At 37.7% G+C, this 26,804-nt stretch overlaps 1 protein-coding gene across 5 annotated transcripts in view; it reads right to left on the bottom strand.

Moving 5' to 3' along the window:
• Window positions 1-26,804, bottom strand: part of TEX9 (testis expressed 9) — a 205,589-nt gene that overhangs the window by 1,116 nt on the left and 177,669 nt on the right. For all 5 annotated transcript variants that reach the window (XM_065547955.2, XM_065547954.1, XM_065547956.1 and 2 more), the window contains one exon: window positions 19,117-19,251. In XM_065547955.2, coding sequence (XP_065404027.1) covers window positions 19,117-19,251 — 135 coding nt within the window. The remainder of the gene's footprint in view (window positions 1-19,116; window positions 19,252-26,804) is intronic.

Raw genomic sequence — 26,804 nt, 5'->3', positions numbered from 1 at the left:
AAAAAAAGTGCCATATATTCTTTTTTAATATACAGCCTTTCAATGGACAGAATTATAGACTACCATCACAACAGTAATAAAAAGTACTTTTTAAAACTGAAATATAAATTTTTTTGTAGATAAAAATTGCTTTCCATTATCGAATTACTGGAATTTGATAGCTTTTAGTCATGCTCAGGTATTTCCCATTTTTAAAAAAGTTTTAAAAATAACTCAGTTCTAATTCTAGTAACAGCAAAGTAGCTTGTATTGAACCAACATAAACTCTGGATTTGTGAATTTTAAAAAATATATTTGAAGGCACAGATGAATAATCAATAATAAGTAGAAACTGGAAGTGGTATGATCTTTGAAAGAGCAGAAATACTGGTTTAGATCCACATTCAACTAGCTTCTCCTGAAAGCGCTTTCCAGTTCGTGGGTTCACAGAGATAAGAACTCAAGCAAAAAGTAGTAGTCTTATTGGACTGAGGAGTCAGAGAGCAGGGCTGCCAAGGTGGTACAAATTTTTAAGTAGGAAATTCTAGAAAAAAGAGACCCCTCAAAACATGCATACGTATTTCCCTCAAATGCTTGGCAGACATCTAAATACCATTTACAGGGTGAGACACCTAGGTACCTGTGAAAGGAAATGGCTGTAGTCTTTAGCTAAGCAGAGAATTTACCCACTTCCCATGACAAGGGGGAGACCAAGTTTGTAATCTTGGTAAAAATGGACTGGATAAGGTCTTTAGCAATTTGAGCAAAGCAGAAAAAGGGTCAGTAGAAATAATTAAGTATAGGAAGATCTATACTTGAAATGTTAAAGGAAGTAATTCATACAAAAGGAAAATGATACCAGAAGGAAATCTGAATCTCTGTACACACACATAAAAAAGATGGAGAAAAAAATAGAAATAGTAATGTGAAATCTATCTATAGATATGTGTGTGTGTGTATAGAATTTTTCTTTTCAAAAAAAAAAAAAACACCTCTTTAAAAGATACAGCGTTAGCAAAATGGTGGATTAGGAAGCTCCAGGCCTTTGCTCCCCCCATTGAAAGACTGAATATATGATACCCAGACCAAAGTAGCTTTGGGAGAGCTCTAGAAACCAGTCAGTCAGCCAGCAGAAGCAACCAAAAGAATGCCTAACTAAGAAAAGGCCATACTCAAAATAGTAGGAAATGTCATGGTGTTTTTCTTACCCTTTCCCCGCATACTCCCTCGCACAGCACAGTCAGGAAGAAGCCACCCAATTCCCAGTTCCCTCCCTTGGAATGGAAGGAAAAGAGTAGACTTGCTTGCAACATTCTGGTTTTTCTGGGGCCTGCCTGAGGGACTGGTATCTGTCTTGCCTGACTCAGTACTGATGGGAACAGCTGCGTCATTTGGATATCAGGTTGGAAGCTGCAGAAACAGGTGGTTGGTACCACTGAATGTGAGAGGTGCAGTGAGTCCACAGAACTGCAGGAACCTGGTGGCAAAAAATTATGGGCAGAGGAATATAATACAGCATCTAAATCTGTGAGAAGTAGGTGAGACTTTTAGGTAATTAATTAGGACATTTAAAAGAAGCCATGTGTATGGAAAACTGGAATAAAAACACACAGGCCCAGGAAAGACACATCCCCAGAAAAGGTTTGAGAGAACCTCAAGACTTTACACCACGCTGATTAGTGAAGGTCTTTGCTTGCATGCAGCCAGTCTGCAAGACTGAGAGAACTGACTGTTTTTTCAAACACCCATTTTTCAACGTTAAGATCACAAGACATCCAAAGAAACAGGGAAACATGGACCATATTAAAGGAACAAAATTAATATCCAGAAATTTATCCTAAAGAAACAAAGGCTTCTCACTTATTAGACAAGGACTTTAAAATAACTGCCATAAATATGCTCCATGAGCTGAAGGAGAATATTGACAACTAAATGAAATCAGGATACCTATATATTAATAAAATGAGACTATCAACAAAAATTACAAAAAAGAACAAAACAAATTCTAAAGCTGCAAAATACAGTAACTGAATTGAAAAATTCACTTGAAGGGTTCCAGCAGAACAGGTCTTATACCTGCTGAACAGGTATAAGAAAGAATGAGCGAGCTTTCAGACAGGTCATTTGAAATGAGCAGGTCAGAGAAGCCAAAAGTAAAAGAATGAAGAAGAAAAGTGAACAGCAGCTAAGCGACACCATCGAGTGGGCCAATATGTATATTAGTGTAATCTTAGGAGAGAGAGAAAAGGAGACAAATAACTTATTTGAAGAATTAATAGCTGAAAAATTGCCAAATTTAAGGAAAAATGGATATACAAATACAAAAAGCTCCATGAACTCCAAGTAGGATAAACCCAAAGAGACCCCACAGCAAGACACATTTTAATCAGTCAAATGTCAAGGAGAAAATCTTGATAGCAGCAAGACAAAATGGCTCATCACATGCAAGGGAGCATCTGTAAGATTATCAACAGATTTTTCAGCAGAAACTTTGCAGGCCAGAAGTCAGTAGGATGATATACTTAAAGTGCTGAAAGAAAAAACACCTAGAAGAATACTATATCCAGCAAAGTATCCTTCAAAAATGAAAAAGAAATAAAGACATTCCTAGATAAAAGCTGAGGAAATTCATTACCACTATATCTTCCCTACAAAATCCTAAAGAAAATCCTTCAAGTTGAAACAGAAGGATACTAGACAATAACGCAAAGCTATATGCAAATATGAAATTCTCCAGTAAATGTAAATATTTGGACAAATATAAAGGCCTGTATTATTTTAATTTTGGTTGACAACTCACTTTTCATTCTTTCATAGAATTTAAAAGACAAAAGCATAAAACATACTATAAATCTTTGTTAACGGGTACATAACCTAAAGATCTAATTGGTGACACCAGTAAAACAAGGTAGGACAGGGGCTGAAAAGCAGTAGAGTCTTTATATACGATTGAAGTTGCATCATTACACAAAATGAACTAAACACTAAGGAAGGCAATAAGGGAGGAAATGAGAGGCTAAAAGTCCTCAAGACATACAGAAAACTGTGAACAAATAGCAACAGGCCTCCCAATAACTTTAAATGTAAATGGACAAAACTCCCTAACCAAAATAAATTGAATAGAAGAATGGATTTTTAAAAACTAAATTCCAACTTTATGCTGTCTACATGCAACTAACTTTAGATCCAGAGATATGCATAGATTGAAGGTAAAAGGATGGAAAAAGATAATCTGAAATTTTGTAACCAAAAGAAAACAGGAGTGACTACAGTAATATCTGACAAAATAGACTTTAAGTCAAAACTGTTAAAACATACCAAGAAGGACATTATATAAGAACATATGAGCCAAACAAAAGGGCCAGTTCAGCAAGAAGATAGATACAATTATATATGTACCAAACATTAAAGTACCCAAATATATGAAGCATTGACAGACTTGGAGAAAAGACCACTCTACAATAAAAGTAGACTTCAATACCCCATTTCCCATAATCGATAGAACCACTGGATAGAAGACCAATAAGAAATAAGGGACTTGAACAACATTACAGACCAATTAGATTTAAGAGACATAAAAAACAATTCTCTAACACAAAGGCATAAAGAAGGATATAATGGACTCTAGAGACTTATGGGTGAAGGGTGAGAGGGATAAAAGATTAATTGGGTTCAGTATACACTGCTCGTGTGATGGGTGTACCAAAATCTCAGAAATCACCGCTAAAGAATTTATCTGTGTAAGCAACACCACCTGTTCCCCCAAAAAGACTGAAATAATAAAGAAAAAATAGAATCATATGCCACAACAGACAAATATGGAGAGACAGGAAGTAGATTAGTGGTTGCCTAGGGCTAGAATGTGGTGCAGGGTGTTGGGGGAATATAGAATGGCTGTGAATGGGTACAGAGGTTCTTTTTGCGGTGATAAAATTGCAAAATTGATTGTGGTGATGGTTGCACAACTTTGTGACTACAAAAAACAACTTATTTATATATTTTAAGTGGGCTGTATGGTATATGAATTATATCTCAACAAAGATGTTAATGAAAATAAATGAGGAGAATACAGTTTTCTCAAGTGCACATGGAACATTCCCCACATTTTATAAGACTGAAATCATACAAATTATATTTTCCAATCACAGTTGATTCAAACTAGAAATCAATAGTGGATGGAAAACTGGAAAATCCACAAATATGCGGGGATTGAACAAAATACTCAAACTACCAAGGGCTCAAATAAGAAATCACAATGGAAATTGGAAAATAATCATGAGACAAATTAAAACAAAGCTACAATATGCCAAAACTATAGGACAGAGTATAAACACTGCTAAGAGGGAAATCTGTAGTTGTAAATGTTTACATTAGGAAATGGAACAGAACAGAGCCCTCAGAAATAACACCACACATCTACAGCCATCTGATCTTTGACAAACCTGACAAAAACAAGAAATGGAGAAAGGATTCCCTATTTAATAAATGGTGCTGGGAAAATTGGCTAGCCATAAGTAGAAAGCTGAAACTGGATCCTTTCCTTACTCCTTATACGAAAATTAATTCAAGATGGATTAGAGACTTAAATGTTAGACCTAAAACCATAAAAACCTAGAAGAAAACCTAGGTAATACTATTCAGGACTTGGGCATGGGCAAGGACTTCATGGCTAAAACACCAAAAGCAACAGCAACAAAAGCCAAAATTGACAAATGGTATCCAATTAAACGAAAGAGCTTCTGCACAGCAAAAGAAACTACCATCAGAGTGAACAGGCAACCTACAGAATGGGAGAAAATTTTTGCAATCTACTCATCTGACAAAGGGCTAATATCCAGAACCTACAAAGAACTCAAACAAATTTACAAGAAAAAAACAACCCCATCAAAAAGTGGGCAAAGGATATGAACAGACACTTCTCAAAAGAAGATATTCATACAGCCTACAGACACATGAAAAAATGCTCATCATCACTGGCCATCAGAGAAATGCAAATCAAAACCACAATGAGATACCATCTCACACCAGTTAGAATGGCAATCATTAAAAAGTCAGGAAACAACAGGTGCTGGAGAAGATGTGGAGAAACAGGAAAGCTTTTACACTGTTGGTGGGACTGTAAACTAGTTCAACCCTTGTAGAAAACCTTGTGGCAATTCCTCGAGGATCTAGAACTAGAAATACCATTGACCCAGCCATCCCATTACTGGGTATATACCCAAAGGATTATAAATCATAGCTATAAAGACACATGCACACGTATGTTTATTGCGGCACTATTCACAATAGCAAAGGCTTGGAATCAACCCAAATGTCCATCAGTGACAGACTGGATTAAGAAAATGTGGCACATATACACCATGGAATACTATGCAGCCATAAAAAAGGGTGAGTTCGTGTCCTTTGTAGGGACATAGATGCAGCTGGAAACTATCATTCTCAGCAAACTATCGCAAGAACAGAACACCAAACACCACATGTTCTCACTCATAGGTGAGAACTGAACAATGAGATCACTTGGACACAGGAAGGGGAACATCACACAATGGGGCCTACTGTGGGGAGGGGGGAGGAGGGATAGCATTAGGATATACACCTAATGTAAATGACGAGTTAATGGGTGCAGCACACCAACATGGCAAATGTATACATATGTAACAAACCTGCACATTGTGCACATGTACCCTAGAACTTAAAGTATAATAATAAAAAACTTTTTTAAATTAACAATGTAGTTTATAGATAAAACATATGACAATAGCAGAAAGGTGGGGGGTAATGGAAGTATACTGCTAAAAGGCTCTTAAATTATTCATAAAATGCTACATTACTTGAAGTAGACAGTGATGAACATATATATATAACAAATGCTGAAATGCATACAAAGAAGAACAGATAATGAGCTAATAAAGGCGATAAAATGGAATCTTTAAAAAAGCCATTCACAAAGAAAGGAAAGAAAACATATGGGCCAAATAAAAATAATAGCTAGCTAACAGACTTAATCCCAACCATATTATTAATCATTTTAAATGTAATGGTGTAAGCACCTCAGTTAAAAAGTTAAGAGACTGTCAGATTGGATTTTGACAGTCTTTTGTTTTGACAGGATTTTGACAGATATTGAAGCAAAGTCAACTAGATGCTGCTAACGGGAAGACACAAAGGAGTTACAAGTAAAAGAACGGAAAAAGATAAGACAATGCTAACACGAACTAAAATAAAACTTCAGTTGCATGAATATCAAATAAAGTTAATACAGGTTGAAGTCTGAAATCCAAAATGCTCCAAAATCTAAAACTTTTTGAGTGCTGACATGATGCTCAAAGATGAAATGTCCACTGTAGCATTTCTAAAACACTCTGGTACCAAGCATTTCAGATAAGGGATACTCAACCTGTATCAGAATGCAGGAACAAAAATAAATATAAATAAATAATAAGAGGTCAATTCATTCAAGAGGATTTAACAATCTTCTTAGATATTGGGTATTAATACACCTAATAACCAAGTCTCAAAATACATGATGCAAAAATTGATAAGACTGAAAGGGAAAATAGACAAACTCACAGTTCTATTCAGAGTTTAGTACCCCTCTCTTTATCACTGATAGAACAAGGACACATAGAATACATAAGATACAGAAGTGTTGAACAACACTATCAAGCAATTTGACATAATTGACATTTATAGAATACTCCACCTAACAAATACAGAATGCACATTCCTATCAAGGGCACATGAAATATTTACCAATTTAAACCATATTCTGGGCCAAAAAAAGTATCCATGCATTTAGAATGATTCAAGTAAAACCAAATGCATTCTCTGTCCACAATGGAATTAAAAATCAGTAAGAATGCTATTTGGGGAAAATCCCCAAATATTTGAAAAATGAAATGACAAACTTTTAAAGTTTGTCATGGCTCAGAGGAAATAAAAAAGAAAATTAGAAAGTATTCTGAATAGAATAAAAATGAAAATACAAAAAATCAAAATTGGTGGGAAGTAGCTAAGGAAATTCATAGAGAAACATTTACAGTATTTAAAATGCTTATATTAGAAAAGATGAAAGAATACAAATCAATAGTCTCCACTTCCATTTTAAAAAATTAGAAAAAGAGGCTAGGCGCAGTGGCTCACATCTGTTTAATCCCAGCACTTTGAGAGGTCGAGGCGGGCAGATCACGAGGTCAGGAGTTCGAGACCAGCCTGGCCAACATGGTGAAACCCCCTCTCTACTAAAAATAAAAAACTAGCCAGGCATGGTGGCGGGGGCCTGTAATCCCAGCTACTCAGGAGGCTGAGGCAGCACTGCCTGAACCCGGGAGGCGGAGGTTGCAGTGAGCCAAGTTTGCGCCACTGCACTCCACCCTGGGCGACACAGCAAGACTCTGTCTAGAGGGAAAAAAAAGGAGAAATTAGAAAAAGAACAAATTGAACCCAAAAGTAAGGAGAGGGAAAGAAGAGCAGAAATCAATAAAAAAATAACCAGTAGAGGAAAATCAATAAAACCAGAATTAGTAAACCTCTAGTGAGACTGATCAGAAAAAGTAAGAAAGACACAAATTATCAATACAAGAATGTGAGGGGGGAATGACCCACAGGAATGTAGGAGGACTATTCAAAGGAAAATAAGGAACTAGTGTAAAAAACCGTATGCCAGTAAATTTGACAACATAAATGGACAGATTCCTTGACAGATACAAACACCCAAAACACAATAAAATATAGCCTCTATAAAGAATACTTCTGTATCTATTAAAGAAATAGAATTTGAAGTATAAAATCTTTCCACAAGAAAACCTCAAGCCCAGACGGCTTCACCTGTGAACTCTACCAGACATTCAAAGAGAAAATAATACCAACCCTACAAAAACTCCTCTGAAAGTTGAGCTTCTCCAGAAGAATGATTTGGAAGTTCATTTAATAAAGACAGCATTACCCTGAAACCAAAACCAAAACAAACGCAAAGCAAAAAACCTAAAGATGAAAACAATGTGTAAGAAAACTAAAACAAGACTACAGACTAAACAGACTAGAACTATGTTCCCATGTATACAGACATTCACAAAAATGTAACCAATAATATATAAAAGAGATAATGATACACCATCACCAAGTGGAGTATATCCCAGGAATACAAGGTTGTTTTAACATTTGAAAGACTAAAAAAGAAAAATATAATTTCAATAGATCCAGAAAAAACCATTTGACAAAATTCAACATTCATTCCTGGTAAGATCTCTCAGGAAATTGCAGTCAGTTTTTCTAAAACTTGTGAACTAAAAATGATTTATTTTGAAGGTGTTAAATAAATTTTAAAAAAGAAAACCAGTGAAGAATACACAAGGGACCATATGTAGCCCACAAAGCCAAAGCATTTACTAGTTTGTCTTTTACAGAAAAAGTCTGTAGAAAATCCTAAGGCTTCTAGAGTAAGTGAGTTCAGCAAAGTTGAAGATATAGACTCAATCTGCAAACATAAATTGTATTTCTCCATTATAGCAACAAACAATGGGAAACTGGAATTTAAAGAACATTTATAATATCAAAAATAGGAAATACCAAGAGGTAAGTTTGAAAAAAATGTGTAAAACCTGTATTCTGGAAACCATATATATATATATATATAGTTTGAAGAAATTGAAGAAGGCTTAAATAAACAGATATTCTCTATTCATGATTTTAAAGACACTATTAAGATGTCAATTTTCCTAAAATTGATCTATAGATTCAATGCAATGCCAATCAAAACTCCAACATGTGATTCTAAAACTTACATGGAAATGCAAAAGAACTAGAATAGCCAGTTGTAATAAATGCTCATTGGATCTTTAAAAAAACAAAAGGCATTTATTGGCCATTTATTGGCTTGGTTACTTGCTCAAAGCACCATATACTTTCCACAGCATTTATTACAGTTGCAATCTTAGCTTTGATAGATTATATAAATTCAATAATTATCTAGGTTTTGCTTCATGGATTATCTAAACATTCAATTTCATTATAAGATAGGTGCACAGCTACAAGGATTACATCTGTTTTTTTTTTTTTTTTTTTTAATTTTTATATCTTTACCCTCCACTAAAGGTCTGGCAGGTACCTAGCAGGCCCTCATAAATATTTCTAAGTGAATTAATAAAGAATTAGAAATTACCTATTCCTAAATGAAGTAACATGAACTCTGGTGTCATATTTTAAATGGATTTCAAGACACCATCTAACCCAATGCCCTGTTTTTAGGTAGAATTCCAGTTAAACTATACTTACATCATTCCTTCCTTCAGTGTGTTTCAGAGCACTCCTACAGCATCTGGTTTAAGTTTACTGACTTTTAATTTCAAAAGCTACTGTTACTTTAAAGCATAATTACTTATTTCCTAACCTCTGTGGAGAAAAAGTTTATCATTTTTTTAAAGTAGATCTTTAACTTTCTGATGATTATGAGGTAATCTTGTTCTATTTTTTGGAAACCTTACTATTTCCCTGTCATATTTTCTTAAATTTATAGACTTGAATAATTTTAATTGCCTGTTAACTATTATATGTCTATTCAGAATGGGAAGCAAAGTACAAATAATTAAAATGGAAAAAATACACCTGCTCACAAAAGAAAATTTATATACAGATTAGACTCTCCGGAAAAAGTTATTGCATATCCCAAAAATCTCCCTCAAAGATAAAGCCTAGAAATAGGCAAAATAATTGAAAATCAAAAGTTTGAGATACATAGTTTTTCAGAAACGTAAAATAAGTTACGTTTAAGAATTCTGACATCAGACTGGGCACATGGCTCATGCTTGTAATCCTAGCACTTTGGGAGGCCAAGGCGGGTAGATCATTTGAGGTCAGGAGTTCAAGACCAGCCTGGCCAACATGGTGAAACCCCGCCTCTTCCAAAAATGTAAAAATTAGCTGGGCTTGGTGGCGGGTGCCTGTAGTCCCTAGTACTTGGGAGGCTGAGGCAGGAGAATCGCTTCAACCTGGGAGATGGAGGTTGCAGTGAGCAGAGATCACGCCACTGTACTCCAGCCTGGGCGAAAGAGCAAGACTCTGACACACACAAAGAATTCTGACATCAAAAGTCTACTTTCTAGTAAATAGTGGGCTGGGCACAGTCGCTCACACCTGTAATCCCAGCACTTTCTGAGGCCAAGGTGGGAAGCTTACTTGAGCTCAGGAGTTCAAAACCAGCCTGAGCAACAAAGTGAGACCCCCATCTCTACAAAAAATAAAATAAATTTTAAAAAAATATTTAAAATATGATAAATAGTAATGCAATATATACACAAAATGTTATCCCACTGTGTTTAAATCAATTACCCATAGTGCAGAGCTGAGGTCAGAAGTTTGTATCTTGAACACCTCTAGATTATTTTTATTACTGATGGTTCTATTCCGAGTTGTTCACATATCAAGTCCTCATTACTTGAATTTTCAAAATGGGGGACTAACCAGGGAAACAGCTTGATCCATGGAGAATGAAGAAAAGACAGTACAACAGTCCACCCAGGAGTAACACAGAGCCAGAGGATGCTCCCCCGCCCAGGGAAGCAGTGAGTGAATGTGATGCCGGGAAACCACACTTCTCCCAGGGCTGTTTGTAACCGCGGGTCAGGAGATCTCTTTGTGAACTCACTCCACCAGGGCCTTCAGTCTGACTGACAGAGCTACTTGGAGTCTTGGCAGAGCAGCCACTCAGGTATGCGTGGAGACCCTGGAGCTTAGATACTGGGGCTTTCTGGCAAAAGTAGCTGCAGCTCCTGCAAAGTAGGAGGTTAGACCCACATATATACCCTTAAGAAAGAGAGGCTCAATCTACAGGGCTGAGTGATAGCCTGCAGGCCCCACTTCCACGACACCTCACAAGATAAGACCCACTGGTTTGGAACTCCAGCCAGCCACTGGTTAGCGGCATTGCACCTCCCTAAGAAGGAGCTCCAGGGGTGGAGAGGGAGCTCTTTTTTAAAGGAGGCATGGGGTGGGCTGCCATCTTTGCTGTTTGGGCAACTTAGCCATTCCAGCCCTCCAGCTTTGCAGAGTCCGAGCCAACCAGGGGCAGAAGGGCTCCCCCAGTACAGCACAGCCCCTCTCCCAAAATGTGGCCAGACTGCTTCTTTAAGCAGGTCCCTGATCCCACTCCTCCTCACCAGGCGAATTCCCCTTGGGACGGCACTCTCAGAGGCAGAGGGGCAGGACACCATCTTTGCTATTTGGGCGACTTAGCTGATCCAACCTTTGGGCCTCAGAGTGTCTGAGGTGACCAGGTACTGAAGTGGAACACAGCATAGCTACTCGGTTACCAACATATGGCCAGGCTGCTTTTTTCAACAGGTTCCCAAATCCCCTTCCTCCTCACTGGGTGGGACCTCCCAACTGGGGTCTCCAGCGACCTCCTACAGGTCTGGCAACAAGCCCATACCTCCCTGGGATGAAGCTCCCAGAAGGAGGGACAGGCTGTAATCTGCTGCTTCACAGCCTTCACTGGTGATACCTCCAGGTTCTGGAAAATCCGAGGTCACTAGGGACTGGAGCAGGCTCCCAGCATACCATAGGAGCCCTATAGAAAAGTGGTCAGACTGTTACGTGGGTGCCCATTCCCATATCGCCTCACCAGGAGGGTACTCTAGGCCTGAGCCTCTAGCCACCCCCTACCAGAGCTATCAAGCCAGTGGCAACTTGGCAACTCCCTGGACAGAGCCTCCAAGGGCAACTGAAAGCCTCTCTGCCACTGCCTCTGCAGCTGCCCTTGCCACCCTCAAACTAATGAAGAAGCGAAGACCCTAGGTCCTTTATCCATACCTCCAACAAGCTGCAGTCAACCCTAGGAGAGGAGGCCAGTCCCTCTCCCATGGGTCTGACAACACCCCAACCCCCACTGCTCATCACCAGACAGGGAACCCCTGGCTTGGGCCTACCGCACAGACCCACCATCCTGGGCTGATTGTACTAAGCAATTGCTGACCCGCATCTCTCTGGGGTGGAGCTCCCAGTAGACAAGCAAACAACCTCTGGTCACAACCACTACTAAGATCCCTTCCTCTGCTTCCTCCAAGTTGGGGAAGGAACATAAACACTGAGATAGCCCCAGAACTGCAGTGGGCACCCCAGGAGTGCCAAGTTGTGATCTACAGCCAGCACTCAAGCAAAGAGGAACCCACACTTTCACAGCATTAAGAAGAAACATGGCTACAACTGTGAGAAAACATAGGGGAGCCACACAACCAAGCAAGAGTCTACCAACTGACCAATAAGCCTAAGTGCCAACTACAGGATCACATTCCTCAAAGCTTTAACACCAAAAATACCTGAAACATACCCTTCTGTGAAACCAGATACAAGAGGTCAGCTTCATATAAAGACCCTGAACAAAGCATCAGCCCAGTGAAAGCATCCAGAAAAGAAATGTACTGACTATATTCAATCTACACTGCAGTTGAAGTTTAGAACACCCACAGACACAGATGACAAAGAACTAATGCAGAAACTCCAGTAACTCAAATGGCCAGAGTGTCATATGCCTTCCAAACAACCATACCAGTTCTTCAACAAGAGTTCTTAACCAGGCTGAACTGGCTGGAATGACAGAAATAGAATTCAGAATACGGATGGGAACAAAGATCATCGAGATTCGGAAGGATGCAAAACCCAATCCAAGGAAAATAAGAATCACAATAAAGTGGTACAAGAGCTGAAGGATGAAAGAGCCAGTATAAAAATGAACCTAATGGGTCTGACAGAGCAGAGCTGAATAACACAATTAAAGAATTTCCCAATGCAATCACAAGTATTAACAGCAGAAAAACCAAGCTGAGGAAAGAATCTCAGAACTTGAAGATTGGTTCTCTGAAGTCAAAGAAAAAGAAAAAATAAATTAAAAGGAATGAACAAAACCTCCAAGAAGTATGAGATTATATAAAGAGGCCAAATCTATGAATCATTGGCATCACTGAAAGGGAGGGGAGAAAACAAACAACTTGGAAAATGTATTTCAGGATATTGTCCATGAAAACTTACCCAACCTTGCTGGAGAGGCCAACAGTCAAATACAGAGAATTCCTGCAAGATTCTACACAAGAAGATCATCCCCAAGACACATAATTGTCAGATTTTCCAAAGTTGAAATGAAAGAATGTTAAAAACAACTAGAGAGAAAGGGCAGGTCCTCCTACAAAGGGAATCTCATAAGGCTAACAGCAGACCTCTCAGTGGAAACCCAAAAAGCCAGAAGAGATTTAGGACCTATATTCAATATTCTTTAAAAAAAAAAGTCCTCAAGAATTTCATATTAAGCCAAACTAAGCTACCTAAGTGAAGGAGAAATAAGATCCTCTTCAGATAAGCAAATGTTGAGGGAACTTGTTACCACCAGATCTGCCTTACAAGAGCTCTTGAAAGAAGCATTAAACATAGAAAGCAAGGACCACTACCAGCTAAGACAAAAACACATTTAACCACACAGACCAATGTCACTGTAAAGCAATCACACAAACAAGTCAACCTGATAACCAGCTAACAGCAAAACAGCAGATCAAATCCACACACATCAATACTAACCTTGAATATAAACAGCCTAAATGCCCCCACTTAAAAGGCATGGAGTGACAAGCTGTATAAAAAAGCAAGACCCGGCCAGGCATGGTGGCTCAAGCCTGTAATCCCAGCACTTTGGGAGGCCGAGACAGGCAGATCACGAGGTCACAAGATCAAGACCATCCTGGCTACCACGGTGAAACCCCGTCTCTACTTAAAAAAGAAAAAATACAAAAAAAAAAAAAAAAAAAAAAACTAGCTGGGTGAGGTGGCGGGTGCCTGTAGTCCCAGCTACTGGGGAGGCTGAGGCAGGAGAATGGCATAAACCCGGGAGGCAGAGCTTGCAGTGAGCTGAGATCCGGCCACTGCACTCCAGCCTGGGCGACAGAGCGAGACTCCGTCTCAAAAAAAAAAAAGGCAAGACCCAATGGTATGCTGTCTTCAAGAGACCCATCTGACATTTAATGACTCTCATAGGCTCAAACAGATAGAGGAAAATCTACCAGGAAAATAGAAAACAGAAAAAAGCAGGGGTTGCAATTCTAATTTCAGACAAAACAAAGATCAAAAAAGACAAAGATCAAAACCAACAAAGATTCAAACCAACAAAGATCAAACCAACAAAGATAAAAAAAGACAAAGAAAGGCATTACATAATGGTAAAGTACTGAATTCAATAAGAAGACCTAATTAGCCTAAATATACATGCACACAACACAGGAGCACCCAGATTCATAAGGCAAGTTCTTAGAAACCTACAAAGAGACATAGACTCTCACACAATAATAGTGGGAGATTTCAGCACTCCATAGTATTAGATCATTGAGGCAGAAAATTAACAAAGATATCTGGAACCTAAACTCAATGCTGGACCAAATGGATATTATAGACCTTTACAGAACTCTCCACCAAAAACAACAGAATATACATTCTTCTTAGTGCCATATGGCACATACTCTAAAACTGACCACATAATTGGACATAAAACAATCCTCAACAAATGTAAAAGAACCAAAATCATACCAAACACACTCTTGGACCACAGCACAATAAATTGGAGTCAAGACTATGAAAATTGCTCAAAACCATGCAATTACATGGAAATTAAACAGCACACTCCTCAATGACTGTTGGGGTAAATAATGAAATTAAGTCAGAAATCAAAAAGTTGAAAATAACAACAAAGATACAACATACCAGAATCTCTGGAACACGGCTAAGGGAGAGTTAAGAGGGAAATTCATAGCAGCACTAAATGCCCACATCAAAAAGTTAGAAAGATCTCAAATTAACAATGTAACTTCAGAACCGAAAGAATTCAAGAAGCAAGAAGATATCAACCCCAAGGCTAGCAGAAGATGAGAAATAACAAAAATCAGAGCTGAAGTGAAGGAAATCAAGACATGAAAAACCAGTCAAAAGATAAATGAATCCAGGAGTTGTTTTTTTGAAAAAATTAGTAAAATAGACCACTAGACTAGTAAAGAAGAGTGAAGATCCGAATAAACACAATTAGAAATGACAAAGGGAGTGTTACTACTGACCCCACAGATATAAAAACAACCAGCAGAAACTACTATGAACACCTCTATGCACACAAACTAGAAAACCTAGAAGAGATAGACAAATTCCTGGACATGTACACCCTCCCAGGACTGAACGAGGAGGAAACTGAATCCCTACACAGACCAATAATGAGCTCCCAAATTGAATCAGTAATAAAAAGTCTACCAACCAAAAAAAGCCTGGGACCCAGTGGATTCACAGCCAAATTCCACCAGATGTACAAAGAAAAGCTGGTACCATTCTTACAGAAACTATTACAAAAAACTAAGGAGGGACTCCTCCCCACTCATTCTATGGAGCCAGCATCATCTTGATACCAAAACCTGGCAGAGAGACAACCAAAAAAGAAAACTTCAGGCCAATATCCTTGATGAACATTGATGCAAAAATCCTCAACAAAATATTTGCAAACCAAATCCAGGAGCACATCAAAAAGTGTATCTACCATGATGAAGTAGCATTCATTCCTGGGATGCAGGGTTGGTTCAACATACACAAATCAATAAATGCAATTTATCACATAAACAGAACTAAAGACAAAAACCACATGATTACTTCAATAGATGCAGAACAGGCTTTCAGTAAAATTCAACACCCTTCATGTTAAAAACTCTAAATAACATAGATATTGGAGGAACAGACCTCAAAATAATAAGAGCCATCTATGGCAAACCCACAGTAAACATTATACTAAATGGACAAAAGCTGGAAGCATTCCCCTTGAAAACTGTCACATGACAAGGATGCCCTCTCTCAACACTTCTCTTCAACATAGTATTGGAAGTCCTGCCAGAGCAATCAGGCAAGAGAAAGAAATAAAGGGCCTCCAAATAGTAAGTCAAACTATCTCTGTTTGCGGACGGCATAATTCTGTATCTAGAAGACCCCATAGTCTTGTCCCAAAAGCTCCTTTGGCAGATAAACAACTTCAGCAAAGTTGCAGGGTACAATATCAATGTACAAAAATTACTAGCATTCCTACACACCAACAACAGCCAAACCGAGAGCCAAATCAGAAAAGCAATCCCATTCCCACTTGCCATAAAAAGAATAGCTAGGAATACAGCTAACCAGAGAGATGCAAGATCTCTACAATGAGAATTACAAAACACTGCTCAAAGAAATCAGAAAAAACACAAAGGGAAAAAACATCCCATGTTCATTGATAGGAAGATTTATTAAAATGCCTATACTGCCCAAAGCTATTTACATATTCAATGCTATTCCTATCAAACTACCAATGACATTCTTCACAGAATTAGAAAAAAACTATTTAAAAATTCACATGGAACCACAAAAGAGCCTGAATAGCCAAGGCAATACTAAGCAAAAAGAACAAAGCTGGAGGCACACTGCCTGACTTCAAACTATACTACAAGTCTACAATAACCAAAAGAGCATGGTACAAAGACAGGTACTGTTACAGAAACAGGCACATAGACCAATGGAACAGAATAGAGGGCCCATAAATAAGGCGCACATCTACAACTGTCTGATCTTCAACAAACCTGACAAAAGCAACAGGAAAAGGCTCCCTCTTCAATAAATGGTGCTGGGATAACTGGCTAGCCATTTGCAGAAGATTGAAGCTGGACCTTTTCCTTCCACCTTATACAAAAACCAACTCAAGATGAATTAAAGACTTAACTGGAAAACCCAAAACTATAAAAACCCTGGAAGACAACCTAGGCAATACCATCTTGGACATAGGAATGGGCAAAGATTTCATGACAAAGGGAGAAATAGAAACTGCAACAAAAGCAAAAACTGACAAGTGGGATCTACTTAAATTAAAGAGCTTCTGCACAGCAAAATAAATGATTAGCAGAGTAAACAGACAACCTATAGAATGGGAGAAAATTTTTGCAAACTATGCATCTGATAAAGGTCAATATCCAGCTTCTATAAGGAACTTAAACAAATTTACAAGAGAAAACCCCATTAAAAGGTGGGCAAAGGACAAGAACAGACACTTCTCAAAAGAAGTCATACATGTGGCCAACAAGTATGAAAAAAAGCTCAATATCACTGATCAACAGATAAATGCACATCAAAACCACAATTAAATACCACCTCACACCAGTCAGAATGGCTATTACTAAAAAGTCAAAAAGTGAAGTTGCAGAGAAAACGGAACACTTACACACTGCTGGTGGGAGTGTAAATTAGTTCAACCATTGTGCAAAGCAGTATGGTGATTCTCAAAGAGGTAAAAGCAGAACTACCATTGGACCCAGCAATCTCATTACTGGAATTATACCCAGAGGAATATAAATCATTCTACCATGAAGACACATGCACACAAATGTTCACTGCAGCACTAGTCACAATAGCAAGGACATGGAATCAAGTAATGCCCATCAATGACAGATTGGATAAAGAAAATTTGGTACATATACACCATGGAATACTATGTAGTCATAAAAAAGAACGAGATCATGTCTTTTGTGGGAACATGGATGGAGCTGGAGGCAGTTATCTTTAGCAAACTAATGTAGGAACACAAAACCGAATACTGCTTGTTTTCACTTATAAGTGGGAGCTAAATGATAAGAACTTAGAGAACACAAAGAAGGAAACAAAAGACACTGGGGTCTACTTAAAGTGGGGAAGGCAGAAAAAGGGAGAGGAGCAGAAGAGATAACTATTGAGTACTGGGCCTAATACCTAGGTGATTAAATATATGTCAACAAACCCTCATGACACCTGTTTACCTACGCAACCTTCACATGTACCCTCAAACCTAAAAAAAATTAAAACAAAACAAAATGGCTGGCTAGAATATGGAGAGTCATCTGTTTCATGAAACCATTTTCCTTCTATTTTCTTAATATGTGAATACAATATAGAGATCAAATCTACAACAATTAGGAAATCCTGATACCTAGGTGGTTATTCTTCCTTTTATTTTCTTCAAAATCCCTTTAAAATGCACCAAATTGGAAATAACACTCTAATAACAGGCTAATTACTGGTAAGTCTATAAAGATGACTTCCTAACTTGTTAATTTAATAACTTCCATTAATAAATCCCAGTTATGCCATCACTGATGGCCCTTGAATATGAAAATGACCTGACCATATAACAAACTACCTCACAGATGACATCTTAAAACTCTGTAATCACTATGCCACATATTTGCCTCTCAAACATGTTAGAGGACATATCAAGGTCACTTTCAGTCTATTCCTGTTAAGTGTTACTAACTTAATCCAAAATGTATTATCTGTGTATATAATGAAAGTGGTTCCTAATTTCATTATCCAAGTCATGGTTAAATTATTAAATATTGTTCTAATTATTAAGCAGAGTCCAATGGACTATCACTTATTACCCTTTTAGGTCAATACAGAACCAAAAAGTAACCAATATTTATAGAATGTACAAAGGGCTTTCATGAACACTGGTATTTGAACTTTCACTTATTCAACAGATATTTAAGGCACCGCATGCTAATTCTATGCCAAGCATTGGCTAGACACTGGAGTTACGGTGATCCTTACAAGTTCCCAGGTAAATTTTTGTTAAAACTGCGAATTCTCAGGCCTCACTCCAGACCTATTAAATCAGAAATTCTGGGGATGGGCCCCAGCAATCTGATTTAACAAGGCCTCCCAGAGATTCTGATACATGCTCAAGTTTGAGAACCACTGCCCTGTAAAATAGAGCCTTACTTTATATATTAGAAAACCGAGGTTCAGAGAATAAAAGACGAGATACGAAAGATACTTTTTTAAAACAGCTTTTTCTAAGAGCTCAGAAAAGTATCTGACATATAATATAGGCACCTGATAAAACTGGTTGAAGAAATTAATGTTCCAAAGAGTTGTGCCATCACCCAATTATGGCGATAGACAAGCATATCATCCTAATATGTTAGAAATGCGTATACTGCTAATGAATATATTTCTTCTGAAAAGACAAATGTTCAGCATGACAACAAGAATTATAATTTAAGTATTATTTTTGACATGTTCATAAAAGAAGTAGTTACCAAAAGGGATCACTACAAAAGCTATTCAGTTTTTCCATACCTTGTTATTTTGCCTTAATTTACTTAACTCCAGTTTATACTTTTCTGCTTCTTCTAGAGCTCTATTCAAGCGAACCTCTGTGGCACTTTGACTACTTGCAGCCTGTTTTTGCAGTCTTCTTTTATTTTCTAATTCCTGTATAGTAAAAAAGATTATGGAACATTTATAAATGTATCATAGGTTCCCCCTTGATCATTTTGCAGTATCTTCCATATCCATATTCCTTGCTTTCTCTCAAACTTTACACACACACACACACACGCGCATGCACGCACACGCGGGGCTAGAGGCTGAACACTAAGTGTTAGAGGTCTCAAGGAATTCTTGCCCCAAATTAGTATTAGAGAAATATATCCTAAAAAATGTACCTGTGAACTGGGCTTTCAAATTACTTTTTGTTTGGAATTTTGTCTCTCTTTATTGACTCAAGACACAGTATACCTGTCCTCTATTTTATAAACAACTCTTTATAACTGTATTTCTTCTTCTGGGAACCTCCCAAAAAGACCAATGTTAAGAGAAACTCTCCACTGTTTTTCTGTATACCTGACAAAGTAAATCATTTAAGAATATATTCATCACAACATTCTGTATAGCCCTATAGGAAAATCCCAATTCTGAGTAGAAACAACAGATCTTATAGATTATTTTCCACATCCTGGGGTGAGTTTAGTCTTATATTTCTGCAAACATCCTAGGATATTGTTGCAGAGAGTCAACAGGCCAACACCTGAAGAAACACGAACGTAGAGGATAAACTGTGAACTCCACCATAATCTTTCCCCTGTCAACCAGCTTCATCTCCTGCCAAAGATGTTACTTTTAGTAATACGAGCAGTAATTGGATCTCTCCCAAACAGCCATGGTGTTTCCTGCCTCAGTCTTTTGCTTGTGCTCTTCCTCCTGCCCTGATCTCTGCCCACTCATTTTCACGTAACTAGCACCTACTGACTCAGCTAGGTTTGTACCCTAGGGCATTAGCTCCCCCAAGACATATTTCCTTTCTAATCTTCACTATCCACCCAGATTATATTAAGTGCCCTCTTCAAAGCTTGTATAGCACCTTAAGACACATTTATCATCGTATCTGCTACGTGGTACTGAAACTATCCCTTAACTTTATTTCCCCCACTATAGTTTAAGCTCCTTGAAGAAAAGAACTGTCTTAATTTCTGTATACTCAGCACTTCAGTGGGATATAAAAGACACTAACACACATGTTAATTAAACTGAACTTATTTTGTAATACTAAACTCACTCTTCTTTATATCCCCTACAAAGTAACGCCTAGTCCAGAGCCTTACTCAATAAATTGAGCAGATACTCAATATATTATAGAGTTGAAATGATGCAGTTAAAAATAGAGTTGTCTATTTTTTTATAATTTTTTTCTGGCTATATCACTATATTTTATTTAAAAACTAGTCTCCCTGGCTCTGAGTAATTAAGGGGAAAAACAAAACAAAACACATGCTGCTCTTTATGTAGGTTTCTAAACAAATCAAACTGTGTATGGATACCATCTGCTATCACAGCCTTCTTCACAGCTTTGTGGGTGGTAGCAACAGGAAGAGCTAGCCTGATTTATCTCACTGTTCACATAGAAAAGGCAAAGATTCTCATTAGCTACAAAGTCCACATTTCTTGCTGCCTCATTTCAGTCTTCCTTCTTAAGAATATAGAACTGAATCTTTCCTCTTGCCTGCTGATGACTCTGTAACCTATTTCACAGAAAAATGAAAACCATCCTGTACCATATGATGTCCCCTATCCCTCAACCAATACTGCCCTCTTCTTGGGAGGTGTGGGGAAAAAATGGTACCCAGAAGAATAGTAAAGTAGGAAATAAAGTTTTTCTATATGAGTAATCCACTAAACAAATTTCTAGTGTTATAAAAATTTAAGCAGTTACATGTCGCTAGACAAAAATTTCATGACAAATCTGAAATCCTGAGTTGCACATTAGTTTAAAAAAAAAAAACTAAGAAAATCAAATTTAACATTAAAATTAAAATACTGTTAGCTTCAGGAGGAAATGATGTACCACTCTCTCATGATTATTAAAGCATTCATAAAAGGCACTGGGGGAGAGTAAGAAAAGAGAGGGGCATGCATCAGCCACAGCAGAAGACAAATGTAATAAATGCTCTGGGAATAACACAAAGCACCACAGAAATTCAGATAAGAAATAATCAGATGAGGATAAATCATCAGATAAGGTTTCAGAAATAAGGGGCTAAGGTAGAAAAGAATGGACTTGGAGTCAGAAAACCTGCCAGCTGTGGTAGACTTATTTCCATATCTGAAATTGTGAGTAATATTATCTATACCTAATAGGTTTCATTCATTTATTCAACACATTTATTAAGCACTTACTACATGCAGGATACTATTCTATATCATGGGCACACAAATTAACCAAATTTCCTCCTCTCATGACGTTTGCATTCTAGAGGAAGAGACAGAAGATGAACACATATTTACACATACATATATGCAATATCTGGTAGTGATAAGGGCTATGAACAAAAAAAAGGGTAAAGGGACAGAACAATGAAGGGAGGGTATAACTATTTAAAATAAAGTAGTCAGGGAAGTCTTCCAAATGAAGTGAGGTAATGATTTAAGTTAAAATCTTGGGGAGGCCAGGCACGGTGACTCACCCCTGTAGTCCTAGTACTTTGGGAGGCCAATGTGGGAGGATGAACCCAGGAGTTCGAGACCAGCCTAGGCATCATAGGGAGACCTTGTCTCTATAAAAAAATTTAAAAATTAGCTGGGCATTGTGGCATATGTATGTGGTCCTAGCTGCTTAGAAGACTGAGGCAGAAGGATTGCTTGAGCCGGGGAGGTGAAGGCCGTAGTAAGCCATGATTGCACCACTCCAGCCTGAGCAGAGTGAGATCCTCTCTCTAAAAAAAAAATACAATAATCAAATAAGGATCTCGGGGAAAGAATTCCAGATAATAAGAACAATAAAGACAAAGATCCTGTAGTAGGAATCCACTTGATACATTAAAAAATCACCTAGAAGGTCAGTGTGGTTTCAGCTGAGTGACATAGGCACAGCGTTAGGTTTTGAGGTAAGAGAAGTGGGCAGGGCAAGCCTAGGTGAACCTTGTAAGCTTTACTTATAAATTTGGATTTTATTGAGTGACACGGGAAGCCTTTGGAGGATTTTAAGTGTGTATGCATATGTGTATGTGTGTGATGATCTGAGTTAATTTTTTTTTTTTTTTTTCGAGATGGAGTCTCACTCTGTCACTCAGGCTGGAGTGCAGTGGTACAATCTCTGCTCTCTGCAAGCTCCGCTTTCCGGGTTCATGCCATTATCCTGCCTCAGCCTCCCAAGCAGCTGGGACTACAGGCACCCGCCACCATGCCGGCTAATTTTTTGTACTTTTAGTAGAGACGGGGTTTCACCAGGTTAGCCAGGATGGGCTCAATCTCCTGGCCTTGTGATCCGCCCACCTCGGCCTCCCTAAGTGCTGAGATTACAGGCGTAAGCCACCGCACCCGGCTCTGACTTAAATTTTATAGGGATTGCTCTGGCCACTGTGGTATTGCCAATCTAGGAGGTTATTATAATAGTTTAAATAAAAGACAGTGGCTTGGGCTTGGGTAGAAGTAATTAATGTTTTGAGAAGTGGTTTATTCTATGGATTTTGAAGACAGAATTGACAGGATTTGTTGGTGAGCTGGATCTGGATATAGGAAAAGAGATAGATAAGATGACTCTTCAATTTTAGACTGAACAACTGGGTGATGCCTTTTACTAAGAGAGGGAGAAGGAAGAGAAGCAGGTTTGCTAAGGGCAGGGAAGCAAGAGCTTCCTTTAGGACATGTGAAGTTTAACACACAATAGAGATATCAAGTGGGCAGAAAGGAAGAGGTAAGGGCAAGAAACGGAAATGTGAGTATGAATAACATATATATATAGATGGTATATAAAGTCATGGAACTGAATGAGATCATCTAAGGATTAGATATAAAGAGACTTGAGCACTCTACTATGTAAGGCCAGGAAAATGAGGGAGAATCATGACTATGGTGCTCTAGAAGCCAAATGAATAGTGTTTCAAGGAAGAAGTAATCAACTATTTCAAATATTGCTGAGATATAAATTCATGTCAAGAATAACTGACCAAGTACAATGGACCACAACTGCAATGTGGATTATTGGTGACCTTTTTAAGAGTAGTTTCAATGGCAGGGTAGAGATGGAAGCCTAAGCAAAGTATTTTCAGGAGAAAATGGCACATGAGGTATAGAGACATTGAGTATAAACAATAATTTTGGGAAGCTTCGCTATAAAGGGGAGCAATGATATAGGACTGGAGGTAGATGTAAGATCTAAAGAAGTTTTAAAATAAATAAATATATGAATGATTCTATGAAATGTTTGTACACTAATGAGTATAATCTGATAAGAATAAATTTGATTTTGCAAGAGAAAGGACAATTGCCAGTGCGAAGTCCTTGAGGAGAAGAGAGTATATGGTATTCAGTGCACAAGTGAAGGGGCCAGCTTTAGACAGAAGAGGTACTAATTCACTGTAACTGGAGTGGGGAGTGGTACAGAGGCAGCGAGGTTGTAAATTTAGTGAAAGGATGATCTTTTGATTGTTTCCTTAATGAAAAAGGAATCTGAGTCATGAGTCAAGAATAAGGATGTTGGAAGGGGTGTTAGAAAGTTGAGGAAAAAAGACCAACTGTTTAATAATCATCTCCAAAAATGGGAGAGGGAATCGACTTCTCAGAAAATGAGGGTAGAAAATGCATTATTCTTGAGATTTGTAAATAAATTTAAAGTAGGACTGATTAAGAAAAAATGACAGAAGAGACAAATTATCAGTATCAGAAATGAAAGAGGGGCCATTATTACACATCATACAGGTATTATAAATATAATAAATATAATAAAGGAATATTATGGACAAATTTATGCCAGTAACTCTGACTTAGATGAAGTGGACAAATATCATGAAAAACATAAATTAGCAAAGCTGACTCAAAAAGCAGCAGAAAATCAGAATAGACTTGTATCCATTAAATAAACTGAATTGGTAATTGAAATCCTTCCAAAAGAAAACTCCAGTGCACGTGGCTTTCCTAATGAATTGTATCAAATGTATATATCAATATAACAGAATAGTTCAAAGAAGATCCATACATAAATACAGCCAATTCATTTCCTTCACTGGTGCCATGGTAAGCAAATGGGGAAAGAACTGGATTATTATCCATACGGAAAAAAGTGAACCCTGACCCTTATCACACACAAAATGAACTTGAAATAGAGTACAAGTCAATTTATATATGATTTTGAGGTACACACACACACACACACACACACACAAAATAACACTTCTAGAAGAAATCAGGAAAAAACTCTCATGACTTTGGAGTGGATAAAGATTTCTTGGATAGAATGAGGAAAAAAAGCACAACCCCCAAGAAAATAATATTTTGGGGAAAAAAGCACAAGCCACAAGAAAATAATATTTTTTAATTCATCAAAATTTAAAACTTTTGAAACACACTGTTGAGAAAATAAAGCCAAGTCAGATTGGGAGAAACTATTCAAAATATATATTCTTCTAATAAAGGAATTACATAGGGAAACAAAGAATTTGCAACTTAGTATTTTTGAATGGGCAAAAAAAAAAATGAACAAATACATCACAAAAAGGATATATGAATGGCCAATAAACACATGAAAAGATGTTCAATATCCATTATAACTATGGATAACTAAAGGAAATACAAATTAAACCACAATGAGATACTATTTCTTCCCCTCTAGAATGGCTAAAATTAAAAAGATAATAATCCCAAGTGTTCATGATGATACAGAGTAACTCTAATTCTCATATATTGCTAGTGGGAATGTAAAATGGTACAATCACTATGGAACACAGTTTAGCAGTTGCTTAAAAAGTTAAGCATACACTTTCCATAAAATTCACAAATTCCACTCCTAAGTATTTGGTATATACAAAAACATGTGTTCACACAGAATACTTGTACATGGAAATTCACTGTGGATTTTTGATAGCCACACTCCATAAATAAATAATATGGAGCAATACAAGGAAATTAACCACAAAACATGTAACAACATTGATGAACCTTAAAAATATTATGCTGAAGGCCGGGCGCGGTGGCTCATGCCTGTAATCCCAGCACTTTGGGAGGCCGAGGCAGGTGGATCATGAGGTCAGGAGATCAAGACCATCCTGGCTAACACAGCGAAACCCTGTCTCTACTAAAAATACAGAAAAATTAGCCAGCCTTGGTGGCGGGCGCCTGTAGTCCCAGCTACTCAGGACTCTGAGGCAGGAGAATGGTGTGAACCCGGGAGGCAGAGCTTGCAGTGAGCCAAGATCACACCACTGCATTCCAGCCTGGGCAACAGAGCGAGACTCCGTCTCAAAAAAAAAAAAAAAAAATTATGATGAAGAAAAATAACCAGATATACAAAAGTCCATATTCATGATTCCACTGGTATGAAATTTTAGAAAAGGAAAATCTAATTTATAGTGAAAAAATATAGCTCACTGGCTGCCTGGGGCCATGATTAGAGGTCGGAGATTTATGGGGCAGAGTACAAAGGATATTCTGGGAGGGTAATATAAATTTTCATTATCTGAATTACGGTGGTAGTTATGAGGGAATATTAATTTGTGAAAACGTATTGAATTATAAGCTAAAAACAAGTATATTTTATTGTATGTAAGTTATTCTTCAATAAAGTTGATTTTAAAGAAATCACTAACAGAAAAACAAAATCCAATGCCAAAACAAATTGGTTTCTGTTTTTGTATTTTAGAAAACTCCATCTGTTAGCATTAGAAGCTTAAGTTATATATAATAATTTTTAAAACGGTTGGCTTTTGCAGATTTATAAAAGCAAGTCCATCAAACTCAAGCTCTGGCATTTCTGTGAACTGTACACTGAGGTTTGTTTGTATAGAGATATAAAATGAGACTTAGCAAAGAATGATTCAATCTTGAGTTCTCATGGTTACATAACCCATGAGAATTATTATGCCTACCTGGCAGGGTAGATAGGGATGCAAGCTGGAAAGTTCAGAGCCAATGGAAGTTTTTATAAAAGCCTTCAGATAGCCAATATATCATAACCGCTTAGTACATTCATTGTGAAATAAAAGTTTAAAGTATTAAACTCTTAAACAGTGATAAGATTTTGAAATAGCTGGTACTTACATTCATTTAATTTTGGGGGATTCGGGAATGATATGATTTGTGGAAAAAACACAGACTGTGGTGTCAGACACAGTTTGAATCCTATTCTGCCACTACCTATATATAAACTTGGGTAATTTGCTTCACCATCAAACTCAGTTTCCCTTTGTTTTTTGTTGTTGTTGTTGTTGTTTTGAGATGGAGTCTCGCTCTCTTGCCCAGGCTGGAGTGCAGTGGCGCCATGTAGGCTCGCTGCAAGCTCCAACTCCCAGGTTCACGCCACGCCATTCTCCTGCCTCAGCCTCCCGAGTAGCTGAGACTACAGGCGCCCGCCAACGCACCGGGCTAATTTTTTTGTACTTTAATTTTTTTTATTATTATAGTTTAAGTTCTAGGGTACATGTGCACAATGTGCAGGTGTGACACATGGGTACACATGTGTCATGTTGTTTGCTGCACCCATCAACTTGTCATTTACA

The sequence above is a fragment of the Macaca fascicularis genome, chromosome 7, assembly GCF_037993035.2.
Source record: "Macaca fascicularis isolate 582-1 chromosome 7, T2T-MFA8v1.1".
Lineage (NCBI taxonomy): Eukaryota > Metazoa > Chordata > Mammalia > Primates > Cercopithecidae > Macaca > Macaca fascicularis.
This window is presented reverse-complemented; position numbering and strand designations above follow the sequence as displayed.